The 13,416-nt window shown below is 39.2% G+C and overlaps 2 protein-coding genes across 4 annotated transcripts; one reads left to right on the forward strand and one right to left on the reverse strand.

Moving 5' to 3' along the window:
• Positions 1-252: 252 nt before the first annotated feature.
• Positions 253-10,237, reverse strand: dedd1 (death effector domain-containing 1). Of its 3 annotated transcripts, none has more exons than XM_077721046.1 (8): positions 10,137-10,237; positions 9,773-9,836; positions 8,747-9,235; positions 8,069-8,197; positions 7,410-7,550; positions 3,285-3,374; positions 1,547-1,937; positions 253-1,471 (listed from the first exon to the last, which is right to left on the reverse strand). In XM_077721046.1, exons 3-7 carry the CDS (start codon positions 9,198-9,200, stop codon positions 1,573-1,575), a joined length of 1,179 nt encoding a protein of 392 aa, XP_077577172.1. In that variant the 5' UTR covers positions 9,201-9,235; positions 9,773-9,836; positions 10,137-10,237; the 3' UTR covers positions 253-1,471; positions 1,547-1,572. The 3 variants fall into 3 exon arrangements, with proteins under 3 accessions (XP_077577172.1, XP_077577171.1, XP_077577173.1); XM_077721045.1 differs by having other exon boundaries at positions 1,543-1,937; XM_077721047.1 differs by lacking the exon at positions 3,285-3,374 and having other exon boundaries at positions 1,543-1,937.
• A 188-nt stretch (positions 10,238-10,425) lies between these two features.
• On the forward strand, positions 10,426-13,014 carry rabac1 (Rab acceptor 1 (prenylated)). Its single transcript, XM_077721862.1, has 6 exons — positions 10,426-10,780; positions 11,204-11,344; positions 11,477-11,689; positions 11,768-11,865; positions 12,005-12,106; positions 12,200-13,014. The coding sequence occupies exons 2-6, from the start codon at positions 11,223-11,225 to the stop codon at positions 12,286-12,288; spliced, it is 624 nt and encodes a 207-aa protein (XP_077577988.1). The 5' UTR covers positions 10,426-10,780; positions 11,204-11,222; the 3' UTR covers positions 12,289-13,014.
• Positions 13,015-13,416: the final 402 nt, after the last annotated feature.

The following is a 13,416-nucleotide window of genomic DNA, read 5'->3' on the forward strand; positions in this document are numbered from 1 at the left end:
TCTTGGAACATAAGATTTCCTATAGAGGCAATGTCTGTCTTTGAGAGTTAAATAATACATAGTACGGAGAGAATTTTAAAAGTCCAAAATATATATATATACACTATAAAAACAGTACCTACATCACGATTATTCACCTATTACGGCAGTTCTTTGAACCTATTAACTGCGATAAACGAGGTATTACTGGATATCAATGTGACTAGTGTCATATTTTAGATTAGTTTATAAAACAAAACCAACTCAAAGAACTTCCCATCCACATATTTATTGTTATTATTATTTCTCACCCAAATCATAAGCATGCTTTCGTAACATACGATAGATAACCAAAACAGTTGGTAAGCATTAAACATCAAGTGCTCAAAAGTATAAATAAAAGTTTAAACCATACCATATAAAGACAAACAAACAAAAAACCCTTTCTGGTCAGTTCCAGCCATTCCAAGCAAACCAGAATTCTTGTTCTAGTGGTTTTTATATGAGAGCGAGGGGCCTTATTGATCGAGTCAAGTCCCAGCATTAGTTCCAGAAGGGTGACCAGACAGCGCTCCGTCAAAGACATTCTAGCGAGGATGATGGCAGCCAGGATGTGCGCACTTTGGATTTTGATCTTCTGAACATCGCTTGTATTGAGTGCCACAATGCCTCGTCTTGTAAGGGTTTTTACTTCCAATATGAGCCCACATCTTGAATTATCGTCCCCGCTACCGCTACGGTCGGCTGAAGTCGGAAGCTAATCACCAATGTCATCTAGCGCTGACCACTGACCACAGCAATTGCGAGCTGCAGGTTTATCATCTTAGGACGATTCAGGACCAGCCTGGTTATCTTAAGACGCGGCCAAAGTTAAGACGCAAAGATCACTTTTTTTCACTCCGGATTTCCGCTTCAAACATATTACCGTCAGGAGACAAACTTTATCAAAGTGGGGAAAGGGGAAAACAAAATGGTGACTTTGGGCTATTATGGTTCAAAAGTTAGTTGGGCTTCTTCGATTCTTCTTTTGATCGCACAAATTTAACCCATAAGGCTAGAAACTTTTACTTTTTCTTCCACTTAAACAAGATAAATTCATTCACTGCCAATGGCAGAGATAGATTTTAAATAAAAAAATTCATGTAGGCAGCATGGAAATAGAAGGAATACATAAAATACGGTCCAAAGGAGCGAAAACGTTGCCAACAAGAAATTAACCTTTTTTACATATATATTAATTTTTTTCACCCGCAAAACCCCTCCAAAAAATTGAAATTCATTAAAAGGACTGATGTGAAACACCAAGAAAATTTGTTCAAATAGCATTGTTGCGGGGCTTACCACTATAAACAATGTTTGTCCTTCTCTGCCTGGTCTTCTTTCCTTCCGTTCTCTCATTCATTATCATCTGGACGTGAATTCAAACGGAAAACCAGTTCTGTAGTCATTGTTTCAACTCAAAACTCCAAAGCTGAAGTCTGCCACCTGGCGGCTGCAAGGAGTAAAATATGACCCAAAAAATTGACACATCATTGTCCCAACAAGTTAATAGCAAAACCCTACCTACATCCCTCAGTGATGGTCTTCCCGTCACTATGGCATTGGGATAGGGCTCAGATGCTGCCGGCCTTCTTCGTAGTCGTCCTGATCCACAGCGATGAGCAGCCGAATTTCCTCGGACCCGGCCGCCGCCCTCAAAGACTCGTTGATGAAGACCCCTTTGAGGGCCTCCAGTAGCGAACCGCTCAGGTAGTCCAACCAGAAAGCCTCCAAGTTTTCTAGCTCAGTAAATTTGATGTCGCATACGATGGCGCCCAGATCGCGGGTGCGCAGTAGCAAGTCAGCCCGGCTGAAAAGCTCGAACTGACGCTCCAGAGGGTGATGTTTATCCGATGAAACGCCGTTTCTTAGCGCCGACTCGTGGTTCAGGTATTCTGCCCGGACCCTCAGACGAATGGCTGAGAGGGGGAGGGAATAGGGAGTAGGGGAAAAAAAACAAGGAAAGGGTCGATGTTAGGATATGAAGTCAGAGGAGAGGGAAGGGAAACGGAGACAACGGTCAAACTGTTAAAGGCAATTTTACATTGCACGGATGGAACTTGGCCCAGCTAATCATTTAGCATACAAGACGATACGGCCAAATACACTAATGGCAGATAGAAAAGGCTACACTGGAGGTGTATGAATCCCGATGTGAAGCAGTCAGGGCGTTACAGTAATCCCTCGAATATCGCAATTTCTCTGATCGCGAATTCACTTTTGCAATTTTTTCTGCTATTAAATCTTTTTAAAAACATTTAATTGCAGTACTGTGTCAAGGTAACAAGAATGGTTTCTGCTTGTGAGTTTCAACGTGGATTTTCACATTACGGTTTTTTTTGAAGTTCATAAAAATGTGAAAGTTTAGGCTAAAACTCGTAAGCGGAAGCCACTACTAGCACTGAAGTAAAAAAAAAAATTCTCAAGACAGCTGGACAGGACTTTTTCAAGAAGAAACAAGTACAGCAGCAAAGTGGAAGTTTTGGGATAAGAAGTCTGAAAATGGTCAAAGTTTTAAAGGTGACTCGAATCCGGAAAACCTCAAGGCGGCACTGAATGGCATCAGTTCTTAGGTCTGGACCACCCTGGCATTAAAAAAAAAAAAAAAGAAAACGTAAAGAGCACCCTGGAAAGAAAAAAAAAGGGATGGCCAATCTTCTGGACCAATGTGTGACTGGCAGCCATTTACGTCATCTTTGAGAAACCTCAGCCTACATAAACCATAACTGTCTCCAAAGTATAAACGCGTCAATAGAGAGCCCAAGTCAGTAGCGTGCAGTGTAAAATAGCCTCCTTAATTGATGAATCACACAACATCGATGACATAAAAAGGGATTGAAGAGCAGTTTCTCAAATAAGGAGCTCGTGACCGAGTAAGCGGAACATTAACTGGACTGGAACGTACACATTGTCATTTCTGATTGAGCTTTTGCTAAAAGCAGCACAAACGTTGCCAAGGACCAAAAAAAAAAAAAGAAGAGGTAAAGTCAGGTTGAGCAAAGTGGCCATTTTAGTGAACTTGGAATGATAAATATGACTGCCATGGAAGCGGTTGCCTTGTACATGGTGTCAGCTGCACACTCAGCAAAATTCGTGTGGAAGCTTAGCAGTGTGTGGTCCAGGTATTCTGTGTTTTGCTTTTCTTTTCTTTCTTTTTTTTTTTTTTTACTCTTTCAGTTCCAGCTCAAGTGTTAAACGATGAATTTGCTCGTAACCGGATTGGCGGTCATGCAACAGCACAGCGAGGAAGATCAGAGGATACATACTGTCCTGAACACGAGCGCCGCTGAGAGGGCGTCTCCTCGTGTCCCTATTCCAGAACTGGGAGGTGGAAACCGGCTGCTTGACGACTTTGGCTGCAACAGAAACTCATCTGGTCCCCTCCAAAGCACTCTTTAGTGTGGAACAACAGTATTGATGGAATTTTTTTCCCATCAGTAAGAGAATTCATGAACACCATCCTCTGTTCTCAGAACATTGAAAAGCGTGACATGGGTCATTCCAAGATTGCATGCAGTTTCTAAGTAAATAGATTGTTTTTAAATAGCAATGGGTCTGGAATATCCTTGAAAATGCCATTTTTCTATTGTCCCATTCTTCCAATGACAAAATTCAAATCTGTTCTAATGTCATTTAATTTGATTTTTTGAGGGCTTTATGTGTTTCATTTATGTCTAATGGAACAGTGGGATAATTTATTCCAATTACTCTGACCGGGTTATCTGTGTAGATGAGGTGTCCCAGCGCTATCAACGTACACCATAACGCTAAACTAATTCGCTAATAGTTTTATCCATTTATCTTTTCTCTATTTTGAAATAAACGACCGTATCAACCGCAACGTCTTGCGTTATGGTGTTTTGACTTTGTCACCTTGCAGTTTCGTGCATGTCATCTTTTTATGCGCATATAAGCCTTGCCCTCGATTCATCATTTTTTTGTTTGACAAATGCGGCTTATATGCGAGTAAAGACGGTAAGTATGTCCTCTTTATCTGCTGAAAGCTAACAATAGCACAAATTTGGAAGCGTGTTACTCGTAAATAAATTTTATAATAAAAATGACCATTGAATGCTAAGCGTATTGAATTGCTTTTTATACTTTAGCACTTAATATCGATAAGGACATGGCAGAAAACCAGAAAAGTGGAGGCTTATTCTTCTGGAATGACCCACGTTTCAAGGGGACTAACATCATCGAGTCCAGTTAATTATCCTCCTGCTGATTAACGTGAACCAACAGAGTGGTATTTGTCTGAATTGGGCGAGCTGTGCACGACTCAAGAGAGCCATGGTTTGCAAAATGCCAACATTTGAAAGGCAAATGTTGAATAAAGGCATCGATTCTCGCATGCGTTAACATTTGCAAAAGAGCAACGTGCTCTAACGAGGGTTGTGATTAGACTGATAGAAAAATAATTCTGCGTGGACACAGGAATCAATTTAGGACCAGGGTGGGAGGATTTTTGCATGAACAGCCTTTCATTTACATAGCTTTCTAAGCAATAACTTTGTTACTGTGTAGCATGACTTGGGGACAAGAAATGGTAAAAAGTGCAAGATCCCTTGTTAAAGAGTGGAAAAAGAAACAACAGGCTGTGTTTACTTGACTCACCATACAAGATAACGTTAGGGATGACTTGAAGATATATTTTGGAGGTAACACTAAAATATGAAGTATAATGAAAGCTTCAAAATCAGACAAAATCCAATAAGAACGTAGAGGCCCTGGTTAATAGCAACTATCAATATCCAAAATTAGAGTTGTCCCGATCCCATAAGGGCATTTTCAGCTCATCAGCATAGTCTTGTTTCTTAGCATTTAAAGGTCACAAAGCAAGAAATAATCTCGAGATACAAAGAGCTTGCAAAGTTGAACAATATTAACTTGTTTTTACAAAAACTCACGTTTGCTGATTTTTGTTGTATATGGTAACATGCTCAAGTGAGACCAGAATTGACCAACAAACTATAGAAATTCTCATTTTCTATTAAATATTCGTTAATGAGAAGATACTGTGGTCTTCTAATCACTTGTGAAGTAGTTTAGTAGAAAGTAGTAATGTCCTGATTGGATACCCCATGTTGGTATTGGCGCCTGATAAGGCTTTTTTTTTTTTTTTTGGAGTATCGGACAGTATTAGATTAGATTGGTCACAAGATCGGATTAGATTCAGTATTCGCATGTGCTTTTCGGTTGCTGTAAATTAAACCACTGGGAAAACAAGCTAAGTGGGAATACTTCACTTTAGAAACTAATCGTAGTAACAGAGCATTTCTTGATGCCAGCAGGTCTCATGTTAATACAAAAAAAATATTATTTGACATTTACTGGATTTTAAAAGATTGATTATTTTGGGCATTATTTTTACAAGGAGTATGGGGTTCGTAATGGGCAAAAAATTAAAGAATCTGATCGGAAGTTAAAAAATAAAATCAGCATCGGGACATCCCTAATAGAAAGCCAAACTAAAAATATATGGAATTACATGGTATATAAAAAACATTGGAACAGCACAAAGTTTTTCTAAGTTTTTTCAAACCCTCAAATAAATAGTTAGGTGTATCTGTATCAGAGTAAAAGAAGGAAACACGCCAAGGGATGGGGGGAATCGAGTAGCTACAGAATGTTATGATGCAGGGAGACCCACTTTTACCTTCAGTACGCACCCACACTTGAATGTGCATGACTGCCAGGGACTGTTTATGGACTGTTTATGTTTTGTTTTGTTTAGTTTCTCACTCTGCCTCACTGAGTCCATCATCCTCTGTGCCTCAGCGCTAACGAGCCTCAATCCTGAGCCAACCTGCTGGATGGAATCAAATGGGCAGTCAGGACAGCAGCAACATGTTCAGTCACAGGAAGATCATTCAAGCTTTGCAAAAAATGGCTTGAGTCAAAACCCACAGGGGTTTTTAATTATTAAAAAAAATGGGCATCGGGACAGGTAAAACAAACTTGCCATTATAGATCAAATCAGTAAGGTTAAGCCTAAATAGAGCAATAAAATTCCTAAGAGAGGAATGATCATGCCAGACCTCATTTGTTTTGCATTGTAGATATTTGCGTGGTCTATTTCAGCTGTCATTTGCGTAAATGAAGATGAAAGAAGGCTGCATTTACAAAATGATGTTCTGGCTGGTAGCTTTTCTTGCTGTGCTGAATTGGCTATCACAATGGAGGGTATTTTTGCACCCATTTCCCAATAAATCGGTATATATCCAATGGAATTTCAGTAAATTCAGATATGTGCATACCTTCAGTTTAAAAATCAAGATTTTAAATGTGAATCATCACATTACATTACAGTGCTATTGAAGGCGACAGACGTCCAATCTACTTTTAGACAAAATGGGCTGGCAGTGTCCAAATAGATCAGATATACATCAATGAAAGCTATAGAATAAAGGTCAAAGAAGAATATGACATATTTCACCATCAGAACTCAAAAGGGTGGAATAATTAAGGCAACAACGTATTTTTAGGACAATAAGACGCATAAGTCCCCAAAAAAAGTGTTCACGAGTCTTTTAAAGGATTTAGTTGGTAGTTCTGTGAAGACAGTGGAATGAACTAGATAATTTACATATAAAGTACTGATCTACTTACGAAATTTTAAAGTTATGAAAAAAAATCTGGAACCAACGAATTTCGTAAGTAGAGGTACGACTGTACAGTGAATCGCCGACTTGAAAATGGAAAAAAATCATCCCACAAAATCTGAGACGAGCTTAAGATTTCTTTCTTGGAAAGGAAAAAAGTGAACATTGCGCAGCCTTATTGCTTAGAGTTCTGATCAGGTGCGTTGAATGAATGGCAAAGGTTACATGTAACGGGTAGGATGAAGGAGTGGCAATGCAATGCAGAATTAGATGAAAGCAGAAAAAGGCAAACTCGTGATGGATAGAATGGGCATCGTCTCCAGCACACAGTTAGTCAGCATTATAAACAACACTACTTAACTTATGCATTAGGTACTTGGTCAAGGTGTACTCTTGATTTTTCCGTCCATAGAGCTCAATTATTTCGTAACACAGTGGAAAGGGCCCGAAGGTTTACGCTTATTTCAACTTTTATAGCCAGTCGTTAAATTAATACAAGACTGGGAGCTCAAAATGGAATGTTCCTTGAACAGAAGCCAAAACACAAGACTTGAAGCAAAGCAACATTAATGATTGCAGGTAAGCTTCCTGTACAGTAAGTGAATTATGTATTTAAAAAAAAGGTGTATTCCATCAAAGCAGCGGCCAAGCAAACTTGAGGACATAGTGACCATGATTCAAATAAGGAGTTAATTGTTTTGCTTTAGAGAAAATGTGTGGAATTTTTGTGGAAAGGTGTGATCATGTAGAAAACAGAAAATTATTTAGGAATGAACATGCTGTTCTTACTGCAGGATTTTTTCGGTAGTGGCACAGGTGATGGTGACTGTGGCGGCACTCTCGTCTTCTTGGACCTACGACTCCAGCCAAACCCCCTTTTTTTTCTCGTTTTCTGTCTCAGAGGTGGTGTATGCACGCTTGTGTCAGACCCTGGGACAGTACATAAGACAGTGTCTCTATCAGGACAAGCATATGTGGACTGGTAGCCAATGAAATTACAAAACGCATTAAATAGTGGAGCATTAACAGACACGAAAACAAGACTTAAAAAAGATATGAGCTGTTGTCTGCTTTTTGGATTAAAAGATAAAACTAAATATATCATTGCGCCCCTTCTTTGATGAAAAAAATTGTAAAAAAATAAATAAATACAAGATAATAAGTTTCACACCCATGCTTTATATGGACTTTTGTTTTAGATCTATAAAAAAGTAATATTTAGGGCTTTTTAATCCAGTTTTTTTAATTCAATTATTTTAAAAAATCTAAAATATTAGATCTAAAATGGTGCGGCCCATATGAAATCGAGTTGACGATACACCCTTGATTTACATCATTTCCATATAGTACTTTGACGAGAATATTCTGTAAAATATGCTTGAGAGAGGTACTATATGCCTATAGGGGCTTCTGACATGGTAATTATACTCTTTAGGGAGCAAACTTACCTGTTCCCATTTGCATTGTGGAGGAAGAATGAGGCAATTGTGCTTGTCTATGGGAGCCAGTCCTCGAGCCAAAAGCGCTAAACAACTGTTGTTGTGGCCCACATTGCCTGGCATTTCTTTCTGGTGACACTGCAATGTCATCAAAAATTAGATGATTACACATCTGCAAGCTGTTTTCGAAGCAGCCAACCCCATGAAATTGTATTCGAGAATTGCACTTCATGTACAGAGACTTCAGGTAATGAAACAATAGGCATTTACCATAAAGTTACATTCCCATTTTTTGTTTAGTAAAGCAAGAATAGAACATATGTAGGACAATTTTCCAGAATTTTAGCCTTTGATTGAAAAATAATAGATTTAACAATGTATAGCTATGCTAGAATTGAAGCTAATTCAAGTCTAGAAATTCAGCCATAATTTAAAGTAGATTTTTTTTGGGGAAGACTGCACCTAAAAAAATATAACCATTATGTTGCTAATCTTACCTAGTCTTAGGGATCTGTTAATTTTCTTTAAAAGGGGCCTAAAATCTGGTAATGGCTATTCCAAAAACAAGTTGAATCAAATGTATGACTGTGTTGTCTACAATCATTTCACATCATGCTGAGGTATCTTTAAGTCATTTTAGCGTCAGAAATTGGACCATATTTTGACTTTATTTATGGTGGAACTGACCTGTTTTCCTCTTCTTATGGGACACCAGAGGCAACAAGTCGTGTCGCGTAAGTATTCTAAGGAGCTGCAGAAGCGGCTCCAGGTTGCCTTCACTGATGTACCCTTGCCTCTCCAGCTGTAGCAACAACTCCAGACCATTACTGGGTTTGCACCAATTCGCCATGCAGTGCGGAGAGCCATGCGACTGAATGCGCATCCACGCCGCCAGTAGTTTGGGACTCGGGGCCTCGCCCGAGTCCGACGGGTCGTTCACATCCGGCTGCACCGTCCAGCCGGCTGGATCCAAGGGGTGAGCGGAGGTAAAGGTTTTGCTCAATAGGAAGAAGAGTACGCCAATGTCGGCTTCCGTCAGTTGAGCACCGACCACTTCAAAGACTTCGTGGAGGGACAGCATCTCATAATAATTGAGGCATTCGTTCTCATCCCAAGATTGCCAGTGCTTAATGGCGGCCATGCCGACGTCACCCAACTCCAATGATAACTGGCAAGCTGCGACAAGAGAATGCCATTTGAAATTAGACAGGGTTTTCCCACATTGTACCCGGATATACCGTATTTTTACGACCATAAGGCAAAGTTTTACACTTTAATCTTTTAATGTAAATGAACTGAAAGAAAATTTGGCTTTCCGTTTCCTTGTGCCCTGCGATCGGATGGCCACCGATTCAGGGTGTGTGTCCCGGAGTCAGCTGGGATAGGCTCCAGCACCCCCTGTGGCCCTAATGAGCAGTTCAGAAAATGAGATGAGATGAAATGAGAAATGAACTAATTATATTGTGAGAAGTTGTGGGATCATTTTAGTTGGGTAATTTTTGCCCAACTGTGGAAGTATTGCGCAGTAGCAAGCAAGTATCTACAAAAAAGACAAATATAATGAAGCACTGTTTAAAAGTTTTTTTGTTTTTTTAGCAAAAAGACAAAAGTTCTTGACAAGCTAGAAAATCCAACACTCTAATTGTAAAGTAGCTATAAATACATCCATTGACAACCTTCACATACCTACATGTTATTGTTTGCCGTCCTTACCTTAAATTCGCTTTATCGTAGTCTTGGGTAAGAAAAAATATCTTTCTCAACGTTGACATCTACCCTGTGAAGGATGGACAGCTGCGATCAGTTGTTAAATACCATACCATACACTTGAAATTATAAATAAAACACGATTTATCGAGTATATCTTAATGTTTAATTTACAGTGTAAGATGGTGATATGCTTAGACAGCGTAAGGTTGACTTTCGCTAGCAGTTGAGCAAGGTTTAATCTAGCATCGAACGACAACACGTCCTATACATTAAAGACAAAGAAAGGAAAATAAAAAAAGAAGATTTTGCCAGCACGAACAGTTTTAAGAGTTTACGATTTGACAGAAAGCAGACCAAAACAACTTACCCTCCCTGCTTGTATGTGGACAGACAGACAACTTCCTAACATTAAGAAACTGTCCAATCACAGCTCGATTTATAGAGCGCTCGCGAGCTGGTTTGGTGTCAGATTTCTTTAGCCTGACGTCACATTTGGAAGCGAAAGCTGATCTCAGGTCGGTTTACATTATGTGGGAGTCAATCGAAGATAAAGCATTCAGAAAAGATCCATTCGTTTTTACCGATTTGGTTACAGATTATGTACCGCGTTGTCACAGTAAAGCAGGTGGAAATAACCTTATACCTGATCTCAGGTCGGTTAAAGGAACATGTTTACTTCGGCCTGGCGATTTTGTTGCTCGCTTGGTTTCACTTTATTTTCAGTTTATTTGCGGTTACGTGGAAGACTTAGATTGCTTGAAAAGTTATTTTTATCTGGAATAATCGCAAATATAAACACAATATACAGCCAGGTTTGTTATCATCAACAAGCCTGTACTTGTCTGACGTCTTTATTATATGTATTATTAAAATTATTGCAGTAAAAACAATATCGCTGGTCTCCGATCTGTTTCTAACATGCTCATGCGCATTTGCCGACTCTGACGTGGGAAATAAAATTCCACATCACTTCCGTCAATACACAGAGGCAACCCGGACCTTTTCACTTGTGTGAGTGTGATTATTTTCATAACAATTCATCATTTTTTCCCAACACAAAATCAAGTTCTAAGGACATAGACACTAGCAAAATTGTAAATCAGTCTTTATACTTTTTCAAACAATAAAAACGAATCGACTCCTAACAGGAACGAGACGTTCCCTCTTCGGCCATTTTATAATGGGCGAAACCTATAATCGTGCAATATTCTCTTATTTGAGTTTAAATTTTAACAATAATTGTATATCGTTTAACTTATTAATTGCAACCGGCACCGTTACACATGCCATTAATTCCATCTGGTTTTAAAACATTGTTTTACTGCCATTGATGGGGATAGACGTCCAATCCAGTTGAACTGGGAGACGCACGCACGCACACACACGCATACATAAATAATAATAAAAAATAATTATTATTATTCCTTCTTTTAGGCTGAAGTTGAATTAGTAGATGCACATTCCAAAAAGTGAAGAGTGCCAGGTGGACATTATGGAGAGTAAAGCTGGAGATGTTTTTGGTGCTGAGGATGCACATCCAACCGGCACTGGTGGTCCAGCTGGTATCCTTGCCAAGTAAGACAGATTTTAAATGTTTTTTTTCTTTTAAAGTCTGTGCGTTGATCTATTCTACTTGAAACTTACCATTAAAAGATCAACTTTACCTTTATACTTGTATACCCATCACTTAAAAAGTCAATTTTCCAGGTTGGGCCTCCCTAAAGGCATTTCTGTGGGTGTGGCCAAAGAGTGGCTGGATCGCCGGCGTGTGTCCATCCGTCCGTGGGCCGGATTCGTCGACCAACGCAAGTTTTCCAAACCGCGCAACTTTGGAGAAATGTGCCAGCGTGTGGTGAAGAATGTGGACACCTACAACAGCAACTATACTTTTATTTTTCTTGGACTCATTCTCTATTGCATGTAAGTGCCATAATGATATGCAGGTGGACATTTTTAATGGATACTGCTGAGGTTTTGACAGTTTTCTTCTGTTTTCAGAGTCAGCTCGCCGATGTTGCTCATAGCTTTGGCTATCTTCATTGGCGCCTTCTACATCATCCACCTCAAATCCCTGGAGTCTAAAATAATCATTCTTGGTAAATATTGTTTTTAACTTTTAATATTTTTTAAGATGACTTTCTCGGGCCGCGCAATGTGATGTGGCGGCCCAGATTTGGCCCCCGGGCCTTCACTTTGACACCAAAATGTAATAATTTGTTTAAAAATTTTTCTCAGGCAAGGAGCTGGCCTTCCCACACCAAATGTGTCTGGCCGGAGCCATTTCCTTACCTGTGTTTTGGGTAGCTGGAGCCGGGGCAGCTGTCTTTTGGGTTCTGGGTGAGTCAACATCATGAACGAATGGATTGCTTTGGTCAATGGGACCAAAAGATTATCATTCACTTTTTTGTTTTCCCCTCCTTCCTCGCTCAGGAGCCACCTTGTTCGTCATCGGCACGCACGCCGCATTCCGAGAGCTGGAAAACTCTGACAGGGAGGAGCTCCTGATGGAGTCCGTGTAATAACAACGCCATCTTGCTTACATTATATTGCTGTTACACAAATAATCAGACTATTCTGTATTCGAATACATTATTATGAATTGCCAAATTCCTTTTTATTTTCTATTTGTATGTTATTTTGTCATAGGGATGCAAATATTAACCCTAAGTGACTGGTTAGTGTGTTGGCCTCACAGTTCTGGGGTCCTGGGTTTGATTCCTTGGTCAGTCCTCCTTTATGAAGTTTGCATGTTCTCTCCCGGGCTTGCGTGGGTGTTCTAGGACCTCCTGCGACCCTTGTGAGGATAAGCGGTTCAGAAAATGAATGAATAAATGTTAACCTTTCAAAAGTGCAATTTAAAATCTTTGAACACAATGAATCCGACATTACTGGTATCATCTTTGGGTGTTTTAAATAAAATACAGTAGACCTGAGATGTATATAAAAAAAGGTTGTGGATGTCGCATTTTTCCTTGTAAAAGCTTGATTTATCAATTTGTAAATGAAGGGTCGCTTTCAAAATGGCCTGAGATAATACCTTGCCAGATGGAGGAGCTGTTATTTGTAAACGAATGTTGAAAATTTGAGGATTTGACATTTTTCACGTTCACCTTTAAAGGTCATCCATGGGAGTAGGTGCACATTTGGTGAAGTGTGAAGGAAATTGTTCTCTTAATGAAATATTTTAAGTTGTACATGTAAAATGCAATTTGTACCTGTAATAAATTCACCTATTGCAAGAGCAATTTATTGTGTAGTCTGCATTTCTTTTGTAGGTTGCTTTTGCAGAAAACCTAGCTCATAATTACACTTTACTTTTGCATTAGCTTCATCTCTACAATTACAAGTTAGTTTTGTTTACAAGTACGATTTATCTTTTAATACGTACAAATTCATTGAACATTTTTGCGGTATTTTTTTTTGCTAATCTTTATTTTATGATCAAAATTGCAGATTTTTTTTCATTTTCTTTTTTAGAAAATGTGTAATTTAAGAGAAATATCTGTTCCATCTCTACTTTTCTCATTTTCTCCTTGTTTACTGTAAGAACACAACATTTCTTCCATTTCTAGCTCTTGACTCCAATTGTGGCATCCTTCACCCCTCTTATGACCCATACTCCAAAGGAACCCCTCATTCTGGTTACC

This window comes from Stigmatopora nigra, chromosome 7 (genome assembly GCF_051989575.1).
Source record: "Stigmatopora nigra isolate UIUO_SnigA chromosome 7, RoL_Snig_1.1, whole genome shotgun sequence".
Taxonomy (NCBI): domain Eukaryota; kingdom Metazoa; phylum Chordata; class Actinopteri; order Syngnathiformes; family Syngnathidae; genus Stigmatopora; species Stigmatopora nigra.